Raw genomic sequence first — 21,812 nt, forward strand, 5'->3', positions numbered from 1 at the left:
ACAGACACCCTGCGAGGCAGGTGAGAGAGCTCTGAGAGAACTGGGACTGGCCTAGGGTCATCCGGCAGGCCCTATGTGCCTCAAAGCAGCTCGCAATCACCTTCCCTTCCTCTCCCTGCAACAGACACCCTGCGAGGCAGGTGAGAGAGCTCTGAGAGAACTGGGCTTCCAGATCTCCTGACCTCCCACCGCCACGGTGCTTTTTCCTCCTCCTCCCTGGGAGAAACGCCGGACCAGTTCCCATAGAGCGCCAGTTACCTTGTGGTGGGAAGCAGCGCAGCGGCTCCTCTTCTGCTCCGGACAGGAGTGCGCCTTCCCCGGGGGTCGGCGCTTGCGCAGGCAGGTGCAGCAGAAGACCACCCCCACCGCTCTCTTCCAGTGCAGCCCTTGGGCGTCTTCCATCTCAGGGGCCCAGAAGCAGGAGCCCGTGGGTCCCTCTCCTTAAGCGGGCACTCCCATCCGCCGGAACGGAGCCTCGGCCTCCCGTTTTCCCCCTTCCTCTAAAGTGACTCAGCTCACGGCTGTCCGCGCCCGCCGCCTCCCGGCCCCCATGCCGATCCGCCGCAGTCCCACATGGTTCACACTCAGCTACGATGACAGGCCTGGATGTTTGAGATGCCGAGAACTACGGCGAGTCCATCAGCACGGCTCACTGTGTACCAGTCCCCGTCTCGCCTCTTCTCGTCCTCCCCTTGTGGGTCTTCTCCGTCCCTGCGGCAGAGGCTTGGCCCACAGGCCCCGGGAGGAACAAGCAGCGTCTCTCGCCTCTCCTTGTGGAGCAGAAGGCATCCGGAGACGGTGACGGGCTCGAAAGCCGCCCGGTGCCAAGCTATTTCTGTCTGTCTCGAGGAAGAGGCGGGCGAGGCCAAGTCAGGCCAAGCGCCGACTGAAACCCAGAGAGGTCGGGAGGAGGGGAGGCCTGCCGAGAAACCAGCGCTCCCTGTCAGCCATGCCCAGAAGGCTGCTCGGATTCTAGCCGAGGAAAGGCCAGCTCTCCTGCCTCTCTCCAACACGCTGGATCCACGGTGGCAAGGGGAACGTTGACCGATCGCTTCCGTTTCCCATTTCAAACTTAGAACAAGAGCGACTAACCAGCTTTCGGCTGGGAATGAAACTTACCAGGCCCCTCCTGGTGACTGTCAGGGGATGGGGAGGGTCAGGGTGGCCAGATCCAGGCTGGGAAACAGCTGGAGATTTCGGGGTGGAGCCAGAGGAGGATGGGGACCTAAATGGGGTCAATGCCATACAGACAATTCTTTAAAGCAGTCATTTGCTCGAGGGGAACTGATCTGTACAGTCTGGAGATGAGCTGTAATTCCGGGGGATCCCCAGGTCTCCCTTCAGGGTGGCACCTCTACTGGGAAGGGCCTTTTTATTAAACTATAGAACAAGTCTGAGTCCAGTGGAACCTCCTCCAAGTGACGTTTGGGCCCAAAAAGTTTAATTGTGAGTACACGCTTTCATGAGCATGGACATTTCATTGTATACCATAGACTCCTAGAGTGGGAAGGGGCCATCCGGACTATCTAGTCCCACCCCCTGCTCAGTGCAGGATCAGCCTAGAGAATCCAGGAGAAGGATCTGTCCAGCTGCTGCTGAGGGGGAGCTCACCACCTCCTTCGGCTGTCAATTCCACTGCTGAAATATACGGACTGGGACATTTTTTTTCCTGATATCTAGCTGGCACCATTCTGCACATAGTTGAAACCCATTCCTGTGGGTCCTCTCCTCAGCTATAACAGGAACCGCTCCCTGCCCTCCTCTAAATGGCAACCTTTCCAATACTGTCCCCTCTCCACGTCCTCTTCTCCAGGCTGAACATTCCCAAGTCCCTCAGCCTTTCCCCCTAGGGCTTAGTCCCCAGGCCCTGGATCCTCCTCATCGCTCTCCTCTGCCCCCTCTCCGTTTTGTCCACATCCTTTCTGAAGTGAGGCCTCCAGAACTGCACCCAGGACTCCAGGGGGGGGGGGGTTAACCAATGCGGTAGACAGCAGGACTAGGACACGCGATTTCGATGTGATTCCTCTGCTGATACAGCCCAAGACTGCATTGGCCCTTTTTACCACCACGTCACACCATCTGCACATATTTAGCTTTGCTCCTTTGCATATTCAAACCCTGCCAACGAAGGCTTTGGGGTGGGACAAGCCCAAGGAGCAGCAGAACAAAGCTTGAGTCCGGGGGCACCTGGAAGGCCAGCCAAGTTCTATTCGGGTATACCCCCAAACAAATCTTTGTCGGTCTTAAGTGTCTCCAGCAGTTTTCCAAACCCCAAGTTCGCAGGCTGCACCTGAAAAGGAGGAGGATGAAGTGGTTTGAATCTTCCCCCTCTGGTCCTTTTCCAGGTCGGGATCACCCTTCCCCATCTGCTTTCTTTGCCTGTGGGAGAAAGGACGGTAGAATAAAGGCCTGGGGACCTACAAGAAGTGTGGTTCTGAGGATTTTTGAAGTTGCCATGTCCGACGCAAGGACGTGGAGGACCTCGCTCCCCAGAATGGTTACCGGGCCCTCCGGAAAGCGCCGGGAAACAGGTTTTATGCCCTGAGCTCACCCCCCGTTCTTCTCACTCCCAATCACGTCCCTACAAAGATTGGAGTACTGCTAGACTACAAGAAAGGCAGAGTGGGATTCTATGATACAGAGACCATGGGGAAACTCTGCTCCATTGCAGGTGACTTTCAAGAGAAGCTCCACCCTTTCTTCTGCCCAGGCTTGGTGTACACGGAAGAGGATTATCAACCCCTTACAATACATAATTAGCAGGAAGAGGAGGACACGGGGGTGGGGGTGGGGTCTCCTTCTGGGAGAAAACAAGTCGTGGGAAAGTGGAGAAAAACAACCAGATGTTCATGAGTTATGGCTTTCCCTCAGGTAACTCTGAAGTTCTGTGAAAGGGTGAGAAATCTAGAATGATCAGCATCCGTACAAAATTCCCAGGAGATACCTGTGGCTTCTGGAAGGGGAGAGAGATGGCCAGGTCTGTTCTATTTGTGATCATGGTGAGATTACGATGAATGCCCCTGAATAACACTTCAAATGTTAAATAAAAATAAATTATTTTATTTGCGTACCACCTCATCCTATCAGCTTTGGGGGGTGGAGGTTAACATCAGTATAAAATAATATAATACGTAATAAAATCAAACAACCCGGCCCTATCACAGTTCCGCAGGGCCTGCAAAATAGAGCTCTTCTGCCAGGAGAGGCCGAAGATAAAATCTACTGGGCCCTAATTGTTGACAAATGCAACTTACCTGTACTCTGTTACACATCTAATGTTCTCTGTAAACTGCCCTCAGCCATAAGGGAAAGTGATATATAAATGCAAATGTAAATAAATAAATCTTACAATTGAAACCCAATTCTATTATTAAAGTCCCCTTAAGGTACTATCGCTTGGCTTCAACCATAGGGTGCAGGAACAGCTTGCTTTTGCAGGCCCTCCAGTCAGACTGTTTCAGCACTTGTGATTCGCCGGCATGTTCTCACTGCATTGAATTCTGAATGCAAACCCTGAACTTCCGACTGGCATCCTGCATTTGTTTTTTTTTTCTCCACCACCGGTCAGAAGACCATTCATGGCAAGTATTTTGCACTTCCGTCAGGAGATTGGGCAGGCCTGCCTCCTGTCCTACCTCTCCCCACTCCATTTCTTTTGGTCAGAGCATGCGTAATCATGCCATCGCAACCTAAAGCAACCAAAAAGAGGAAAATGCCTCCCCCTTCACCCCCCACTTCAGGGAGGATCGCTGAAGGGAGGGGGCAGACTTAAATGTAGGAGCTGCAGATATCTGCCTGTCGAGGTGCCAGACTGTGTCTCCTGCTGTCTTGTTCTCTCATCTCCTCCCGGATGTCGCTGCTGGCAGGCGGGGAAAAGGGCAAGCAGACGCCAGGGGCCCAGGCAAGGCAGCAGAGTTCAGTAGAGCACCTCGTCCCTTATCGTGGCTCTTGGGCTGCAGCCCATTGCTTTGGCCAGGTGAGAAATGTGAGCGAGGCAGCAATAACGAGCTTGCACTGGAACACAATCAAAATTAAGGGAAAAATTGCATTACACACACCCCTCCCTCGATGCCCATGACTTTCCAATCACCCAAGCAAGGCAGTGGTGCATGCAGGAAGACACCCATCCATGCAGGAAGACAAAGCACGTCAGTTGCCATTGCACAAATCTTTTCCTGCATGAAATTTACAAAGTGCACTTTTAACCATGAGGTGCATTTAGATGCTGGAGGGGGAGATGGAGGTGGGGCGGGGAGCAAAGTCGACTGCAACTAGCTCAAAGTGCATTAGGGCCAAATCACACATACCAAAGTCCTTCTGTGGGAAAGCCGGGGATACATTTGATATATATAAACTTCCATGTGGATTCTTGGTATACATTTTATACTGGGAAGAAGCGTGTGTGTGCATTCGGTTAAAGAAGAAAATGTATGTGGTACAGCACGATGGCCAGGTGGCACTCCGGGTGTACATTTTATGCTGGCTAGGACCTTTCACGGGCACACGCAAGTGCATGTGCACATGAAAGCTTATACCCAGAAGAAATCTATACCCAGGATGCACATGAAAGCCTTGAGAATAAAACTTCGACCGAAAACTGCACGAGAAAGCTCACGCCCAGGAGAAAAATGCATGCCCAGAATAAGCCCTTGAGCGTGCACACGGACGCTCATCCCTGGCATACAATTGGCGCTCAGGATGTGGACTCGCGCGTGCGCACGAGTAAAACTCTTTCAAGGGCCGCCGGGCTGGAAACTTTTCTGTTTACATTGGAAGCGTTTCTAGGGTGACCGCAGGCCGAGTGGGCGGGGCTACACGCCCCTCCAAGGCCATTGGCTCAGGGGCGCCACGGCCCCTCGCGGCGAGACCGCTGATAGGACAGGAAACCCGAAAGCAGGCCTGACTCGCTCTCTTTTTTTTTTTCCCAAGAACCGGAAGTTGTCCCTCTTCGCGCTCCGTACCTGAGGGCGAAAGCACCGGAAGTCCGTCTCCGCAGCGGAGGCGGATCTCTGCCGGGCGAAAGACGCGATGAGCGACGGCTCCGGAGACCCCGCCGCGGAGACGCCGCCGGCCGAGGCCGGAATTGGGGTCCGCATCGTGGTCGAGTACTGGTGAGAGGGGGAGGGGCGTGGTTGCCGAAGGGGGGGGTTACCAGGCCACGCCCTCCGCTCGCAGTCTCGGCTGGCTCCGCCCACTGGAGCGATCGCCCCGCCCCTTTGTCCGGGCTGCGGTCTGGCCCTCCTCGCACGCGCCCCCGGAGGCGTTTCTTAATTCCTTATCTCGGTCAAGGAAAAAAATGTGGGACGCTCCCAGTCAGCCACTGGCCAGACTCAGACCAGTTAGCCTACCTCCTAGGGTGGTTGTGAAGGACAAAAGCGTGATGCATGCTTCCCTGAGCTCCGTGGAGGAAGGGTGGAGTCATGCCTTCCGTCCATGCACATGAACGCTTATACCCAGGTTTCAACTTAGTTGGGCTTAAAGGTCCTATTGCCCTGAATCTTTGTTCTCAAAGGGTGTGTTGACTGTGCACGTGGACACAAGCCCTGACATTGGGGCAGTCGCCACTGGGCAATTTCATTGGAACGTGTGAACTTCCTGGAGGTGCCTTTTCCAAAGTCAATTATGTGCCAACAGCGTACAGTGAGTGCTTTCCTCTGTCCTGCATGATTTCCTTATTCTTCTGATGGAAACAGCCTTGATCATCTGCTTCCCTTTAAGTATCCAGAGATTCTTAACCTGGGAAAGTTCTACCGGCAATGACAAACCTCTGGGTAGTAAGACAACTACCGATCTGGTTAATTTTTAATAGGTTTTCAATTGTGCAAAGTTATTGGGAATGCTCAGTTGCTTGAATCGCTGCATTTATAAATGGTGTATGTACACCACCCGGAGCCGGTCTTGGGTGGGTGTGCTATAAATCTAATTAATAATAGCAATGATTTCCCATGTTGCCTGCCTTTCCCTTCCCAGCAAGCCCTGCGGCTTCGAGTCCGCCTACCTGGAGCTGGCGAGTGCAGTCAAGGAAGAGTATCCGGATGTGGAGATCGATTCCCGGCTTGGAGGGACAGGTACGGCCCCCGAGACGCTTCCATGCTGAAACTAGCCATTCTTAGCAAGGTTGCGTTCTTAGCATGACACTCTCTGCCCTGCAACAAGGAGCTGCAGTATCCAGCCCACCCACATGCTCAGTCTCGTGCTTATGGTATTGATGGTATAAGCCAGGGGTGGCTGAACGGTGGCTCTCCAGATGCCCATGGCCTACAATTCCCAGTGCTGGCCGGGGCTCGTGGGAATTGTAGTCCATGGACATCTGGAGAGCCACCATTCAGCCACCCCTGGCATAGGCTGATCCTTTAGAGAGCTGGTGTGATATAGTGGTTACGAGCATTCGTCTAGCGTCTGGTTGACCAGGGTTCGAACACCCACTTGTACCACTCTGTGACTTTGGGCCCATCACACGCTTTCAGCCCAGCCGCCCTCACAAGCCTGTTGTGAAGATAAGATGGAGGCAAGGAGAATGTTGTAAGCTGCCTTGAGATCCACTGGGGAGGAAGGCAGAGTAGAGAGGAGATAAAGAAAGATCTTTGGTATTAGCCTTGGGGGAGACGAGTCAGTTTGCAGCTTCGTGGTTCCTTCCACAGGTTCTCCTTCGGGGACATTTCTGATATGTTCTTTTTTCTCCGTCCACAGGAGCTTTTGAAATTGAAATAAATGGCCAGCTGGTCTTCTCCAAGCTCGAAAATGGAGGATTCCCATACGAGAAAGATGTGAGTGATCCCCTTCCCCGGGTGTTTTCTTACAATGCTTGTTTTGCTGTAGAGGTTGAAAGCCTGCAGCATCGCTCTGTATCTAAGAACCAACTCTTCTTCTTATTCATCAGAAGATGGTTACAGACCCTTGCTAAAGTCAGAGCGTTATAAATCGGGTCTCAGCTAATTTTGCTTTTTAAACGTGGTTGATTGATTAAATGGAAATAGACCTTTCTAGTTATGACTCGTTATAAATTCCAGCAGAGCAGGGATCTCAATCTCTGGCCGCCTTGTGACCCCTTAAAGAGGAACGCCTTGAAGGAGACGGGGGCTCTAGCAGAGCGAAACCTGCCCGGCAAAATCTGCTGCTGTACTGAATGCCTGAGTTTTCCTGGGGTTGCAAGATGGGGTAGTTTTTTAATCTTGCACTGACCTGGGCAGCCCAGGCTGGCACTCATAGGAAACCACCCAGGAAGTCTAGCGCATGCTGGCAGTGGATCATGGGAATTGTAGTCCATGGACATTTGGTGAGCCACTGTTTGGCCATCCCTGCCTTAGGAGGATGCTTGGGACAAGCTCGTTTGGCGCTGCAGGCAAACTCTCTGCCGGTCTTTGCGGGACTGACGGCTCTTGCTTCTCTTTCAGCTCATCGAAGCAATCCGGAGGGCCAGAAATGGGGAGCCGCTCGAGAAGATCACCAAGAGCCGTCCGCCGTGTGTCATCCTTTAGCCTCGTCCTCTCCAGCCTCCCTCCTCCTCTTCTCCACCCCATCCCATCTTACTCCTAGCTGTCCTTACCTCTGCCTCCGGGTGTCGGGACCTTCCTGTAGGAGTAGTGCCCAGCCCAGAAAGCTTTCTAGACAAGAACCAAAGCAGGGGTTTTGTATTGGGGACCACAAGGCCTCTCAAAATATGCTGGGCAGGCCTTTCTCCTTCAGGGAAGCTCCCCTCCAAGGTCATTTTCAGGCAAGAGAATAGCCTCACGGCTTCATTTGACAGCCACGCTTCCTGTCTGTCACCTGAACCCCTTTTGTAACTCGGTCCTCTTGGTTGTGCGTGACGTTGGGGCCTAGTTCCAGGATGCAGACTCCTTTTCTCATTAAAGGGGCTTGAAAACACCCCCTTCTGAGTTGAACATGTGCTCTAAAGGAGGTCCGGAAGGACAGCACACCCCTCCGGTGTAGTCTTGGGGAGAATGGGAGGGGAGCAGAGTCTTAAATCATTGCGCCATGAGCAAAGATTTCCTTTGTCCTTCCCTGCCGTGCCAAGCTCCTACGCCCTTAGGACTCTGGTTTCACCTCTCTTATCTGCCACCCTGGGAACACGAAGAGACCAAGTCCCGATGGTGCTGCCAGCTGCGATAAAGATGCACGCATGCACAGATCGACAGCTGGGAATTCAAGGCGGAAGAGTCAACGCTGCTTCTTGCTGCCTAATTTGTGTGTGGAGAATGTTGATGTGTGTATATATAGAGAGAGAATTAAAAAATGAACGGTTAACTCGACCTTTCTCAACTTTTTCACCCTTGAGAAACCCCAGAAGTAGCACAATGGTGCAGAACATGGTTGGGAAGCATTGCTGTGGACACGCCCACCCGGGGCTCCTCCCCTTCCCACTTGATCCAGGCCCATCATTGGCCAATTTGGGGAGTGGGGGGATCAACACGACCATATATGGTCACTCAACCGGATAAATCATGAGCACATAAAAAAAAATATATTAAAAATGAATTCACTCCCACCCATTCAGGAAACTCTTCCAGGGCCGTCAAGAAACCCCAGGGTTTCACAAAACCCTGATTGAGAAGACCTGGGTTAAATGCATGTGTTGTATGGGAGAAAACACTGTGAAAGTGGTTAGGATGGGAGAAGGAGGATTTGGCCCCATTTCAGATTTCTAAAGTGGGGGGCGGCCCATGCCCATAAAGTTCGAGGCTGGCTCTTGGATACAGCCAAGATTGTATTGGCAAAAGAAAAAAATTGGATTTAAGAATTCGTCTTTCTTATCTCCAACAAAATGACTGTAATGTCAAGGAAGGAAAGTCACCCAAGTCAGACCAATTTTGGAGAGGGGTGGGTTAGAAATCTCAAAAATAAATACAAATCATGGAGTGGGAAGGGGCCAGCCAGGCCATCTAGTCCCACCCCCTGCTCAAGGCAGGATCAGCCTCAAGCATCCAGGAAAAGTCTGTCCAGCCGCTGCTTGAAGGCCGCCAGTGGGGGGGGGGGCTCACTGCCCCCCTTGGCAGTCCATTCTGCGGCTGAACTACTCTGACCGGAACAGTGCCACTCCCGCAAAGAATAAAGAACACCAGCCAAGAAGTAGAAAATGAAAAGCAATGTACAGATCTCCGATATACAAATACTGGTAACATGGTTGATTTTTTTTTGAAAAGTAATCCACAGCAGATAACCTTGGATACACCAAAAAAAAAAAAAAAAAAAAGCACAGGTTTGCAAACAAAAGTTTCGGAGGAAAGGGGGTGTTGGTGGTTGTGAGGAAGGGGTGGATGTCATAAATAGAAAGTAGCTTATCCTCCCCCCCTCGGAAAATTCGCAAGACTTCTACCTCCCTCCTGCGTGAGTCAAGGAATTTCTGCAAAAGATGCCAAAGGCGGCACGTTGAGTAAAATTTGTACACTTAAAGATGACGGCCCTTCGTCATTGGCGGAGGGAACAGCGTCACTCGGCTCACCTGCTTGGAGTGCAAAAACAGGCAACGTGTCCCTCTGCTGTTTCGCCGTCCCGAGATGCCACCCAGACAAGGTTCCTTCTCCACTTTCGCCTTTCGCTTTGATCCATCTTGTGCCAAGGAACCGCACGAGGTGACTGGAAGGACAGGCCTGCGGTCTTTGTAGAAGGAAGAGGGCAGGCCGTGCCCAAAGCTCAGGGTGAGGGAACAGAAAAGTGGGCCCTGTGGGTCCCCTGCGCAATGCTCCAACGGCCTTTTCCCCCTTTGCAGCCCAAGACGATTTGGGCACCTGGGGAAACGTCAAAAGGCTCTCCCGTAGAGCTGGACAGGAACGCAACCCGCCAAGATGTTCAGCCTGTGCCCGCTGAAACAAATGGTGGTGGTCAACAGAGCTTCTGCGGAAGAATGGGTTGCAGGAGGGCAGCGTGCCAGCCTCCTGTCACCCTCGTGGCATCTCCACGCCGCTACCTGAAGTAGCCTCCGTCCTTCCCCTGGCCGATGTTCCCTGATTTTTTTCCCCTTCCTGAGTGCAGCTGTTCCTGCCTGGAGTCGAACAGACCTGTGATCATCTTCAAATGGGTCGTAGGCTGGATGAGACCCTACGGGGCCCCAGACGGCTGCAGAGTGGGGCTTCCCAGGTTAATGAACGGCCGTCTACGCCCAGTAGCGGGAACGCTACTCCGCACCATCGCAAATGACACGGGTTCCCTCTCGGGCAGGAAGGGCCCTCTAAGTGGTTGTTCTCGTGGCTGAGGTGTCCTGTGGCTTCCGGAAACTGCCGCGTGTCCCAATTCCAGAAGGCCTCGTGGGACATGAACAGAAAGGAATCCTGGACAAAGGACAAGCTCATTCGGGGCCCAGGAGGGAAGACTTGCCAGTGTGGGTGGCTGCAGCGGGACACATTCTGGTGGGAAGTAAGCCAGGTTGGCGTCCCTGTCAGTGGGCACGGGCCCCTCTGAGAGAAAGGCTGGGCACCTCCCCGTAGTTTGTGGCTGTGCAGAAGAAAAAGTCAGTCTTGTGATCTGCGTAAGTTCTGCAAAGTGAGCAAATCGGCGTGGTTCCTATTGCGTAGTGTAATTTATTCTCCGGCTTTGGCCCCTTTTTAAAACCACGGGTTGTGGAGGGATGCCCCACCCTAACATGCATGGCTGTCTTTACTGGGTTCTCTCTGGTTTCTGAGATGGGAAAGTGCCACCCTTTCCACCATTCCCTTTACGCCGCTCGCAGGCGGATCACGACCACGAGGACTAGAAACCTTGCAATGAAGGAAGACAAAAGGACATCCCTGGGAACTTAACACAGGCACCGGCAGGCCACGTTCTGCAGTTTTCTTTGCCTCCTGTGTGATGGCATTCTCCAAAACACCCTGACCCACTCCCACCTAATAAATATTCCGAGATCAAACGTAAAGAATTGGCAGGATGCGACCCTCAATTCCCCCAGATCCATTGCTATGCTGCTCTTTGCTTGCGATTCAGCAGCCTCGAAAACAGCTGCAGGGTTTGGGGACACGGACCACGGCGCGAAGGAAAAGAGCATAAAATTGGGTGCAGAAAAACGCTCCAAATTTGTTCAGATCCCCTCCTGACCAAACTGAACCAAAGGCAATTTTAGCCTTTGGTCTGACCTGTCTCGAGTCTTCTTTCGACATTCATGGTTTGTTTTTGTCGGTGGCCGATATTCTCTCCCTGCGCTCTCAGGAGAAGGGGTATGTGGGTCTACCCCCGAGCCTCTGGCTGGTCAGTCCTTGCTGATTGTTATGGTCAAAGGTTCCCTTTCCACCACCGCGATTAACACAAACCAACAAAGGTTAAAAGATCCACCAAAGCTTGGACGTCATCTTGCCTAGATCGTTTTGGTTTGCTCATGGCCATTTTAAATCCTCCAGTAAGAAAGCTCGATGAAGTTTCAGGAGCCATTTCCTCGTTCTGATTCGTTCCCTGCCCTTATCCCCCCCCCCATCCACCCCCCAGTGAGATCCAAAGGAAGACAAAAGCCACATCTGGGGAACCTGCTTGGCCCCAAGAGGTCCTCCGAAGACTTGTGGAATCCCTGCTGCCTTATGTGCGTGATCAGTTTGTGTCCTGAGCTGCCTGGATTGTGAAGCTGCATTTCCCCGGCAACGAGGAAGAAAGCCCTTTAGGCTGACAAGTCCGTGGAATGAGAGGCGGATTCTGCCAGGCCGAGATACTCCAGGTTCTCCACCGTTGGAGTTGTGGCGAAGCTGTTGGTGGAGTTGGTGGCGGGGGCCGGACAGAATTCGGCTGGGGGGTTCTTGGGGGGCTCCTGGTTCCAATAATAGAGATTGTCGAACGCCTGGGGCAACGGGCCAGCTGCCGGGAGGCTGCGCGGCGTCAGGTATTCGGGGTTCTCCACCACGTTGGGGAAGCTGGTGGGGAAGGCGCCCTTGGGCTCCCGGACGAGCCCGTTCTTGCCCAAATGGCCCTTGGGCTTTTCCAGCGTGGATCCCGGCGTCCTCAGGCTTTTGCTGGGCGGGAGGCTGTTCTCCAGCTGGTTGACGTATTCTGCAGGGAAAGGAGGGGGAAAGGAAACGGATTGGAAGGGGGCAAGCTGGGGAGGAGGTTCAAGGAGCGTCTTGTCCGGTGTGCCCCCATGCGCCAGCTATCAGCCCCCTTGGCTGTCCCTCCCCCCCTTAGAGTAATCCTCCTGGCATCAACCACGGCCCACTGCAGCTCCCACTTTGTGGAACCATCTCCAGCAAGCTGCCGCTCTCAGCCACGACACCTTGCTGGGGCATCAATATTTAACTTAATAATCGCTCAACAACTTTCATTCCCTGTGTTCCCAACAGTTCACGACTGACAGACTTAAACAACAAAAAGTCATAGCCAAGAGGACCCAAAATTTTCTTTAAAAGCCAAACTAAGCCTTCGTCCATTTGGCCCAACTTTAGATTGTCCATGCATAGAATTAATTTTATTCAACTGATTTATACCCCACCTGTTCCTCCAGAGCCAGCGTGGTATAGAGGTTAAGAGCGGCGGCTTACAATCTGGCAAGGTGGGTTTGATTTCTCACTCCTCCACGTACAGCCTGCTGGGTGACCTTGGGCTAATCACAGTCCTGTTGGAGCTGTTCTAATCTAGCAGTTCTGTCAGAGCTCTCTCAGCCCCATCTCCCTCACAGGGTGCTTGTTGCGGGGAGAGGAGAGGGGAGGCGATTCTCAGCCGCTTTGAGACTTCTTCGAGCAGCGAAAAGCACAGTATAAAGTGAGGACTAAAAGTGGCTGGCCTAATTTGTCTCTTCTCCATTTTCTCATCACAACCACCCTGCAAGGTAGGCTGGGCTGAGAGAGTGCGGCTCGCCCAAGGTCACCCAGCGCACTTCCATGGATGAGTGAGAATCTGAACCCGCCTCTTGCCAATATTAGTCCCAATGCTTTTTGCCCCTACCCCACGCTGGCAGTCAGGCATATCAGAAATCCACTTGTACCTGGAACAAAGCCGCAGGGAACGGGGGAACTGTAGTTCGTGGCTTCCAGGCCCTCATTTTCGCTCATCGAAGGGCTGGTTGGGTCTTCACTGTAGCGCTGGACAGGGGTGGGCTCTGGTGGTGGCGGTGGCAGCGGCATTCGCAGTGCCTTTCTGCCGGCGTAGTCCTCCTCCGGGGAGTGGAGAGGGATGGGTTCTAACGGTTCCGGTGGATCGGGCCCCAGATAGGGGTGCTGAGCTGATGCCTCCCCCTCTGCCTCCTCCGCTTGAGTTTCTGTGGCACTCTGGAAAGAAACAGACGCATGGGTGATGGCTCTGTCCTTGACAAAAACCATGAGGGAGAGTGACTTGAGCCTATAATTTGAAAAAGGCAAGTGGAGAGACGGATGTCTTAGCCCAGAAGTGGAAGAGGAAAGAGCAAAGATCCAAGGAAGGTTTCGGGGGCATTTTGTGGCCTGCACATGAACCGAGGAGGAAGCCTGGAAAGTTGTGAGCCCTGCCTGCAGCATCTTCTGCCTGCAAGCCTCCAGCCAAACAGCAGAGGGGGGGATCAGGGATGAATGAGGGCAGAACCTCGTGTGGGAGAACCTCTGAAAGGAGAGAGGAGCAGAGCAATCTGGAAGCCCAGAGTGGCCAAGAGACAAGCGGACTCAGAATCATAGAGTTGGAAAGGGCCGTAGAAGTCATCTAGTCCCACCCCCTGCTCAATGCAGGATCAGCCTCAAGCATCCAGTAAGTATCTGTCCAGTTGCTGCTTGATGACCCCCAGTGAGGGGGAGCTCCCCACCCCCCTAGGCAGTCGATTCCACCACTGAACTCCTCTGACTGTGAGTTTCCCCCCCTAATATCTAGCCAGTACCATTCTACATGTAGTTTAAAGCCATTTCTGTGGGTCCTCTACTGTGCTGCCAACAGGAACCTATTCCTGCCCTCCTCTAAGTGACCACCTTTCCAATACTTCAAGAGAGCCCTCCTGTCCCCTCTCAACCTCCTCTTCTCCAGGCTGAACATTCCCAAGTCCCTCAGCCTTTCCTCCTAGAGCTTGGATCCCAGGCCCCGGATCATCCTCGTTGCTCTCCTCTGCCCCCTCTCAATTTTATCTACGTCCTTTTTGTCCACATTCCCAGAGTGTCTGAGCTTTTCTTGGGGGGGGGGGAGCACCATCTGGGCATGGAATCGGGGTCACTGTGGGTGGGCAGGCAGTTGTGAATCTCCTGCATTCTGCAGGGGGTTGGACTAGACGACCCTGGAGGTCCCTTCCCACTCTAGGATGCCATGATTTGCTTACTTTGGTGGAGGGGATCCTGGTCCGGTAGTCGGAGGACATCTCGGCATTGAAGAAGCCCTGGTGGGGGACCAGATACTCTTCGGCGTCCACCAGATCTTGCATGTCTTCCTCTTCCAGCAAAGTGCGGTAGAAGGTACTGTCGATGGGGCTGGCTAGGCCCATGGCATCGTCGTTCTGTCGCGGAATAAAAACAATATTTCAGGGCAGTCGGCCTTCCCCTCTGCCGGAGCGAGCCAAGACAATCAGCAACATGGAGCATTTCAACAACCACGGAATGGGACTTAAGCTGTGGAACCAGCCAGAACAGAAGTCAAGGGCAATTCCTCGGTCAGAACATTCCACCAGGTCGGGGCCATGACCGAAAAGGCCCTTGTCTGGCCAAAGTCCAATGAGCTTCTTGTAGGCCAGGCAGAAGTCCCCATGAAGCAGGCCATCATAACCAGAGAGGCGGACCTTAAGGTACGACAGTCCCAGATCTATTATTATTATTATTATTATTATTATTATTATTATTATTATTATTATTATTATTATTATTAAAATTTGTTACTCGCCTCTCCCCGGAGGCTCAAGGCGAGGTACAGCAGATAAAAAAACCAATAAAACCACACATTAAAACCCACAAAACAACAGTACACACAATTAAAATTAGGGCTTTAAAGGTTAAAAACAGCCCTTTGGATTTGGTCCGGAAGCCAACCGGCTGAATATGTGCAGGTCATGTTGGATCAGCTGCGTTCTGGACCACCCGATGTCTCTGGAGCACCTTTGTGTTTAGCCCAGCGTAGAGCAAATTGCAACAGTCCAATTGGGAGGTGAGCATCATGAAAGTCTCTGTGGTCAGGTCCAGCCGGCAAAAAAGGGGACAGCTGACTAGGCAGAGACAAATGGGAGCCAGTGTGGTGTAGCAGTTAAGAGCAGTAGTTTCTGATCTTTGATTCCTCTCTCCTTCATATGCAATTAGTTGGTTGACCTTGGGCTAGTCACAGTCCTGTTAGAGCTGTTCTTTCAGAGCAGTTCTTCCAGCGCTCTCTCAGCCCCACCTCCCAACGCGATTCAGCTCACCTGGATGACCACAAAGCGCTGAGGGTCCCTGGCCATCCGCGAGAACTCCGTGACCAGCTCCCGGAACTTGGGCCGGCATTCCGAATCAATCATCCAACCTGGGTGGCGAATGAAACGCGGGCGTGAGCCAAGCCCTCTGGCATGCCAGACCGAATTCGTTCCCCGCTCCAGGACAGAGAGCAGGGTGCAAAAATAAACCGTGAAAGGAGGTGTCAGCGAGCTACTGTGTCCCAGGAGAGAATTCAGACTTTTCCAACTATTCGAAAGGATCTTGGCTAGTGCAAAACATTCTGAGCAGGCAGGAGACGGGAGCTGTACTGAATGGTTCACAAAGCGACTTACAAAATTCATCAGGGACTATGGCCTGTACTACTGTGTACAGGACTCCCTGGAGAAGAGCCTAATGCTGGGAGCGATTGAGGGCAAAAGAAGAAGGGGACGACAGAGAATGAGGTGGCTGGATGGAGTCACTGAAGCAGTCGGTGTGAGCTTAAATGGACTCCGGGGAATGGTAGAGGACAGGAAGGCCTGGAGGATAATTGTCCATGGGGTCGCGATGGGTCGGACACCACTTCGCACCTAACAACAACAACAACTGTGTACAGATGGTTGTAACGAAATCCTACTGTGGATTTCTGCATCGTTTAATTGTGCCAAGTTAAGGCTCCCGTTTTGCTTGTTTTCATTTCATTTATTTGTTTATTACCTTTTTAGACTGCCCTCTCTTGCGGTGCAGGGCACGTCACAACACAGATGCACAAAGTACAGTACACAAAACTATCTTAGCAACTTGGATGAACTTGAACTGGTCACCATGTAACCATATACTGTAAACTATTGCTTGGGGGGGGGGGTTGGCTGGGAGATTGCCTTGTGAAGTATCTAGCGAACATATCCGGTGGGGAGGCGTTCTTGGGGAGCCCGATAGATGTTTGACTTTGGGTTGATTCTACAATCTTATTGGCTCCTGAATGCCCCATTGGTCAATTCCCAGAGGCTCATGGGCATTGTAGTCCATGGGCTTCTGGAGAGCCACAGTTTGGCCACCCCTGATCCAGGTCCACTCAAGGCATTCTAGGTCAGAGGTGCTGCTAAGCCTACAGGGAATCTCTTCCGGATTTCCGTTTCCAGCAGCTACGGAGAGGCCGAGGCCAGAGGCCTCACTGTCACAGTTCTGCACGAAGAAACCACCCGTTCTCCCTGGTCCCGTACATTTCACCATGATCATGTAGACTTCAATGGTGCAGATGGGGGGTTGGGGCAACCGCTCCCCTTTCTCCAGCAGGTCCGGGATCTCCCGGGCTGGGATCCCGTCGTACGGTTTGGCACCAAATGTCATCAGCTCCCACACGGTGACGCCTGGAGAGAGAGGGGGAGAGAGGGGAGGAAGTTCCGGCCAAGAGTCAAGACCCTCGAGCGGGGCGTTCTCAATGGGGGAGGGTGGAAAGGACATACCATAACTCCACACGTCACTCTGGTGGGTGAATCGTCGGCGCAAGATGGATTCCAGCGCCATCCATTTGATGGGCACCTGGGCAGGACCAAAGAATGATACAGTGAAAACAGCCAGCACGGAGTTCGAGTCCACAGATCTCCAAAGAGACAAAGATGTGTGTTCTACATGAAATCCAGGCTGAACTCCCCCTAGAACTGGGATTTCCAACCAGGGTTCTGAAAGAGCTCCCCAGGGGTTATGTGTCCTTTCCCAGAAGTTCAAATCAGCTACGTTTTAAAAAATAACCAAAGTCAATACAAGAAAAATACCTCCCCCCACACACACACTGGGAGAGGAAGAAAAGTCGACATATGGTGACAGTGAGGAGAACGAAACGAGAAGTGTGGATTGCAGGATCCTGGGCAGGTCTCTACAAGGTGTTTTTGCTGATGCCTTTAACAGATAGCTGATTCTCCAGCAATTTGTTTGGTCCTTTCTTAGCATCTAGGTTTAGGCTTCATGAACACACATAAAGCTGCCTTATCCTGAATCCGGCCACTGGTCCAGCAACATCAGCCCTGTCCGCTCAGACCTGGCCGTGGTTCCGTGGGGACTTCCACCCCCCACCCCACCCGATCTTTAACTGGAGAGGCCGGGGGTTGTACCTGGGACCTTCTGCATGCCAAGCAGAGGCTCTGCCACTGAGCCAGGGTCCCAGATCAAGGCCTTCCCCATCCCCTCCTGCCTGGTCCTTTCACTGGAGATGCCGGGGATTGAACCTGGGACCTTCTGCCTGCCAAGCAGAGGCTCTGCCACTGAGCCACCGCCACTCCCTGGGTCTGACTGGTCCCCTCCTCGGCATCCCAGTATGATCTTGGGCTTCTCTTATCTGTTCCGTCCTTTGCTCTCCTCACCTTCCCTCCGTCGGCATGGTATTCCGTCTCATCGATGTCCAGCAGCCGGGCCAAGCCGAAATCGGTGATCTTGACGTGATTGGGGCTCTTCACCAGGACGTTACGCGCAGCGAGGTCCCGATGGACCAGCCGGACGTCTTCCAGGTAGCTCATTCCCTAAGCGGGGACGGAGAACGGCACAGGTTAGGGGTTTTTTTCCCCCTTGTGGTCTCGAAGAAGAAAAGTTGGTTTTTATACCCTGCTTTTCACTGCCTGAAGGAGTCTCAAAGCGGCTTACGGTTGCCTTCCCTTTCCTCTCCCCACAACAGACACCCTGTGAGGGAGGCGGGGGCTGGGAGAGCCCTGATGTCACTGCTCTATGAGAGCAGCATTATCAGGGCTGTGGGTAGCCCAAGATCGCCTTGCTGTCTCCACATGGAGAGGCGGGGAATCAAACCCGGCTCTCCAGATTCGAAGCCACTGCTCTTAACCACGACACCATGCTGGCTCTTGAACGGATGCAGTAAGACAGATTTTGAATGGACCCCAGTAGCAAAACTGCAAGGGGGGGGGGGCGTTAATTAAAATTAATTTCATGCCTTGTGGACTCGCATCGAGCTTGCTCGACTTACTTTGAAAGATGAGTCTCCCGAGAAAGATAAAATGGGAGGTGGGAGCACTTATGATGTGGGCTCACATCTGGCACAACGGGTTTCTTCTTTCTTAAACCGCTTAAGCAGAAAGATATCAGACTCCCCCAAGTCCCTGGGCAGAGATCTTCTCCAGCCCAGCTATTGCAGATGCCTCCAATGACTTAGACCAGGGGTAGTCAAACTGCGGCCCTCCAGAGGTCCATGGACTACAATTCCCAGGAGCCCCTGCCAGCATTCGCTGGCAGGGGCTTCTGGGAATTGTAGTCCATGGACCTCTGGAGGGCCGCAGTTTGACTACCCCTGACTTAGACAGTCTGGAACCGGAGTACATGCTCTGCCCCTGTATGGGACTATCCAAAAAATGCTGAAGCAATTCAGATTTATACAAATAGCAATGCTCAATGGGGAGTTTACAAAGAGTGTGAAGAAAGGGGTTGTAAAGGAAGAGGTCAATGGATCCTTACAAACTGAGCAAAAAGGCTGTAAACCAATGAGAGCACTCAGGTGCCAATTAGAATCATAGAGTTGGAAGGGACCTCCAGGGTCATCTAGTCCAGCCCCCCTGCAGAATGCAGGAAACTCGCGACTACTTGCTCACCCACAGTGACCCCAACTCCATGTCCAGATGATACTCCCCCTCCAAAGAAAACTACCCCAGAATCCCTGGTCAGTCTGGTCTGGAGGAAATTCGCCTTCTGACCCAAAAGTGATCAGCATTTCCCTGGGCATGGGAGAAAGGGCTGCAAGAGCCAAGCACGGACACCATCCCTTCTGCCCACCCACTCTCAATCTGCCTAAGTTCACAGAGTCACCATTTCTGTCAGAAGGCTTTCTAGCCTCTGCTTCAAAAGTTCCCCAAGAAGGAGAGCCCGCCACCTCCCAAGGAAGCCTGTTCAGCTTGCTAAATTTTGTGCCATTCCCTTGAAAGCACAATGTCTTGAAGCAAGATAGTTTTAAGTTTTATCTCTATGAGTCGTCTGGTCCGACACCTTCTGACCGCACGGCGATGGCCTCTTATCGCTTTGTTTGCATAACTCGGTCTGAACGACTGAAACGATCAACTCTGACGTTGGCCACCTACCTTTGCAATCTGCACGCACCAGTTGAGCAGGTCCTGGGACCCGATGCGCTCTTTGTTCTCCCGGACATAGTCCAGCAGGCACCCATAGGGCATCAACTGCGTGACGAGCTGCACCGTGGAAGTGAGGCAGATTCCCAGCAGCCGCGAGACGTACGGGCTGCCCACGCCCGCCATGACGTATGCTTCCTGGAGGAGGGGGGAAGGAGGAGGGGTGACGTGGAGTTGGGTCCATGTAGTTGCAGATTTCCTGCATTCTTCAAGAGGTTGGACAAGATGTCCCTGGAGGTCCCTTCCAACTCTATGATTCTATGGAGGGAGTGTTGGGTGAAGTGTGGTCTGCTGCCCTCTGCTGTAAGGAGGGTGTCCATGCAGCAGGCGGTCAAGAAGAGGAAGAAGAGTTGTTTTAATACTCTGCTTTTCACTGCCCAAGGGAGTCTCAATCGCCTTCCTTTCCTCTCCCCACAACAGGCACCCTGCGAGGCAGGTGGGGCTGAGAGAGCTCTGACAGGACTGCTGTGAGAACAGCTCTAAGTGGACTCAGACTGGCCAAAGGGCACCCAGCTGGCTGCACATGGAGGAGGAGCAGAGAATCAAACGTGGCTCTCCAGATTAGAAGCTGCCGCCGCTCTTAACCACAACACCAATGGGCCTTTCAAGGCAGGAGGCATTCAGAGGTGTTGCCACCCCCATCTTCCTTGGCTGTCTCAGGGTCACAACCCCCGTCCAATCACTGGCCAAGGCCGACCCCGCTTAGCTTCCAGGATCCTACAAGACTGAGCCAGCCTGGGTTGTCCAGCTCAAAGCTGGGCCTCTTATACTCACGTCCAAGATCTCCTTGTTGGCTTTGGGCGACGTGTTTTCCCGCAAGACTTTAATGGCTACCGGGATCTTCACGCTCTCGCCGTCTGGGATCCAAACACCCTGGAGAGAGGACAGAGAAGGGAGACGAGGACAGTCAGCGGGGATCTTTTGGATGAGCGAGAGGGTTGTGTGTGTCCTGCACAGTGCAGGGGGTTGGTCTAGATGACCCAGGAGGTCCCTTCCAACTCTAGGATTCTATGGAAGGTTGGGGTTAGGGGAGTTGCCGGGAGTGTCCTGCATTTTGCATGGTTAATTTCTAGATGGGATGAGTTGGAGGGGGGGGATCACGACACGAGGAGGTGTAGGATCCAAGAGAGCTAAGCAATCCTGGAGGGGGTGGGAAGGGGAGGGGCCCCGGGTGGGCATGTCCACAGCTCTGCTTCCCAACCCTGTTCTGCTAGATTGTGCCGCTTCTGGGGTTTCTCAAAGGTAAGAAAGTTGAGCAAGGCTGGCCTGTGGCTTCAGCATTAAACCAAGACGGACACGCACACGTTATCAGGGAAGCTTTTCTGGGTCTCCAGCACTCGGCCCCTGGAACCCACGTAGCAGGGCCACCTCCCCTCTGCTCACCTTGTAAACCGTCCCAAAGGCACCGGATCCCAACACCTTGACTTTCTTCAACTCTGTCTCCTTGAGGATGCGCATCTGAGCCTGGTTGGGCAGAGCTCCGCTGGGGGTCAAGGGCTCCACCAGCTACCGGTCACGGGCAGAGGGGAGAAGATACCCGGAAAAAGACAGAGAGAAACAGAGAGATGCTTTTCCCCAGCAGCAGCAGCCAACACGAAAGATCAGACCAACAAGACACAAGACAAAAATATCAAAACAGACAACTGAAGGGCTCAATGCAGGATCAACCTCAAGCATCCAGGAGATGGCCGGGGCTCCTGGGAATTGTAGTCCATGGACATCTGGAGGGCCGCAGTTTGACTACCCCTGTCCTAGGGCTTGGCCCGCAGGCTCCGGATCATCCTCATCGCTCCTCTCTGCCCCCTCCACCCCCGTACCTCCGTCTCCTGGAGGAGCCGCCGCATCGTGTGCTTCCGCTCCTGCTGCTTCCGCCGGTTGACGCAGATGATGATGAGGAACAAGAGAACCAGGATGAGGGCGGCACCCACCACGCCGGCAATGATGGACGTCGCCTGGCTGGGAAGAGGGAGAGGACGGTGGAGGAGGCTGCTCGCATTTAACTTGTATTGTTTTACTCGATGTCCATCACCCTGAGCTGGCTGGCTCGAGAGGGGCGGTCTTATAAATCTATTTTACAAACGGTCCGGGATATCAGCATAGTTTTCCTCCGTGCTCTATACCCCCCAAAATCCCAGTGCTCCGGAATGCTCCCCTCTCTGCAACTTGCTCTGTATTTCAAGTATAAATACCCCTCCTCCGGGTTTACATTTCCGTGCCCCTGAGGAAGTGAGCCCTGATTCGAAAAAGCCAGCGATGAAATACATTTTCTTAGGCGCTGCTGGGCCCGTTCCCTTTTGTCCCTCTAGAATGCAGCTTGGTACCTTGGCTTCTGATCCAGCGGGCAGCCCAGTTCATCCCGAAGCGTACACCTGGAAAGAGACACATCTGGTTTGCTGGGCGATCGTTCAATGCGTGCACAGCAGGGGCTCATGGTGAATGTAGTCCACCGGCACCCAGA

The 21,812-nt window shown here is 53.1% G+C and overlaps 3 protein-coding genes across 3 annotated transcripts in view; 1 reads left to right on the forward strand and 2 right to left on the reverse strand.

The window, feature by feature from the left end:
* The window catches only part of GRB7 (growth factor receptor bound protein 7), a 44,694-nt gene extending 43,996 nt beyond the window's left edge, over positions 1–698 (reverse strand). Inside the window, exon 1 of the mRNA XM_077313738.1 lies at positions 259–698. Within this exon, the coding sequence (XP_077169853.1) occupies positions 259–402 (144 nt within the window). The 5' untranslated portion in view covers positions 403–698. The remainder of the gene's footprint in view (positions 1–258) is intronic.
* A 4,269-nt stretch (positions 699–4,967) lies between these two features.
* MIEN1 (migration and invasion enhancer 1) lies at positions 4,968–8,247 on the forward strand. Its single transcript, XM_077315889.1, has 4 exons — positions 4,968–5,111; positions 5,971–6,068; positions 6,691–6,767; positions 7,395–8,247. The coding sequence occupies exons 1-4, from the start codon at positions 5,029–5,031 to the stop codon at positions 7,476–7,478; spliced, it is 342 nt and encodes a 113-aa protein (XP_077172004.1). The 5' UTR covers positions 4,968–5,028; the 3' UTR covers positions 7,479–8,247.
* Positions 8,248–9,070: 823 nt separating this feature from the next.
* Positions 9,071–21,812, reverse strand: part of ERBB2 (erb-b2 receptor tyrosine kinase 2) — a 40,525-nt gene continuing 27,783 nt past the window's right edge. Inside the window, exons 16-27 of the mRNA XM_077315888.1 lie at positions 21,676–21,723; positions 21,172–21,310; positions 20,738–20,860; positions 20,129–20,227; positions 19,307–19,492; positions 17,594–17,749; positions 16,700–16,775; positions 16,457–16,603; positions 15,245–15,342; positions 14,180–14,353; positions 12,893–13,175; positions 9,071–11,964 (exon numbers count right to left, since the gene is read on the reverse strand). Coding sequence (XP_077172003.1) covers positions 11,579–11,964; positions 12,893–13,175; positions 14,180–14,353; positions 15,245–15,342; positions 16,457–16,603; positions 16,700–16,775; positions 17,594–17,749; positions 19,307–19,492; positions 20,129–20,227; positions 20,738–20,860; positions 21,172–21,310; positions 21,676–21,723 — 1,915 coding nt within the window. The 3' untranslated portion in view covers positions 9,071–11,578. The remainder of the gene's footprint in view (positions 11,965–12,892; positions 13,176–14,179; positions 14,354–15,244; positions 15,343–16,456; positions 16,604–16,699; positions 16,776–17,593; positions 17,750–19,306; positions 19,493–20,128; positions 20,228–20,737; positions 20,861–21,171; positions 21,311–21,675; positions 21,724–21,812) is intronic.

Source organism: Paroedura picta, chromosome 16 (assembly GCF_049243985.1).
Source record: "Paroedura picta isolate Pp20150507F chromosome 16, Ppicta_v3.0, whole genome shotgun sequence".
Taxonomy (NCBI): Eukaryota; Metazoa; Chordata; class Lepidosauria; order Squamata; family Gekkonidae; genus Paroedura; species Paroedura picta.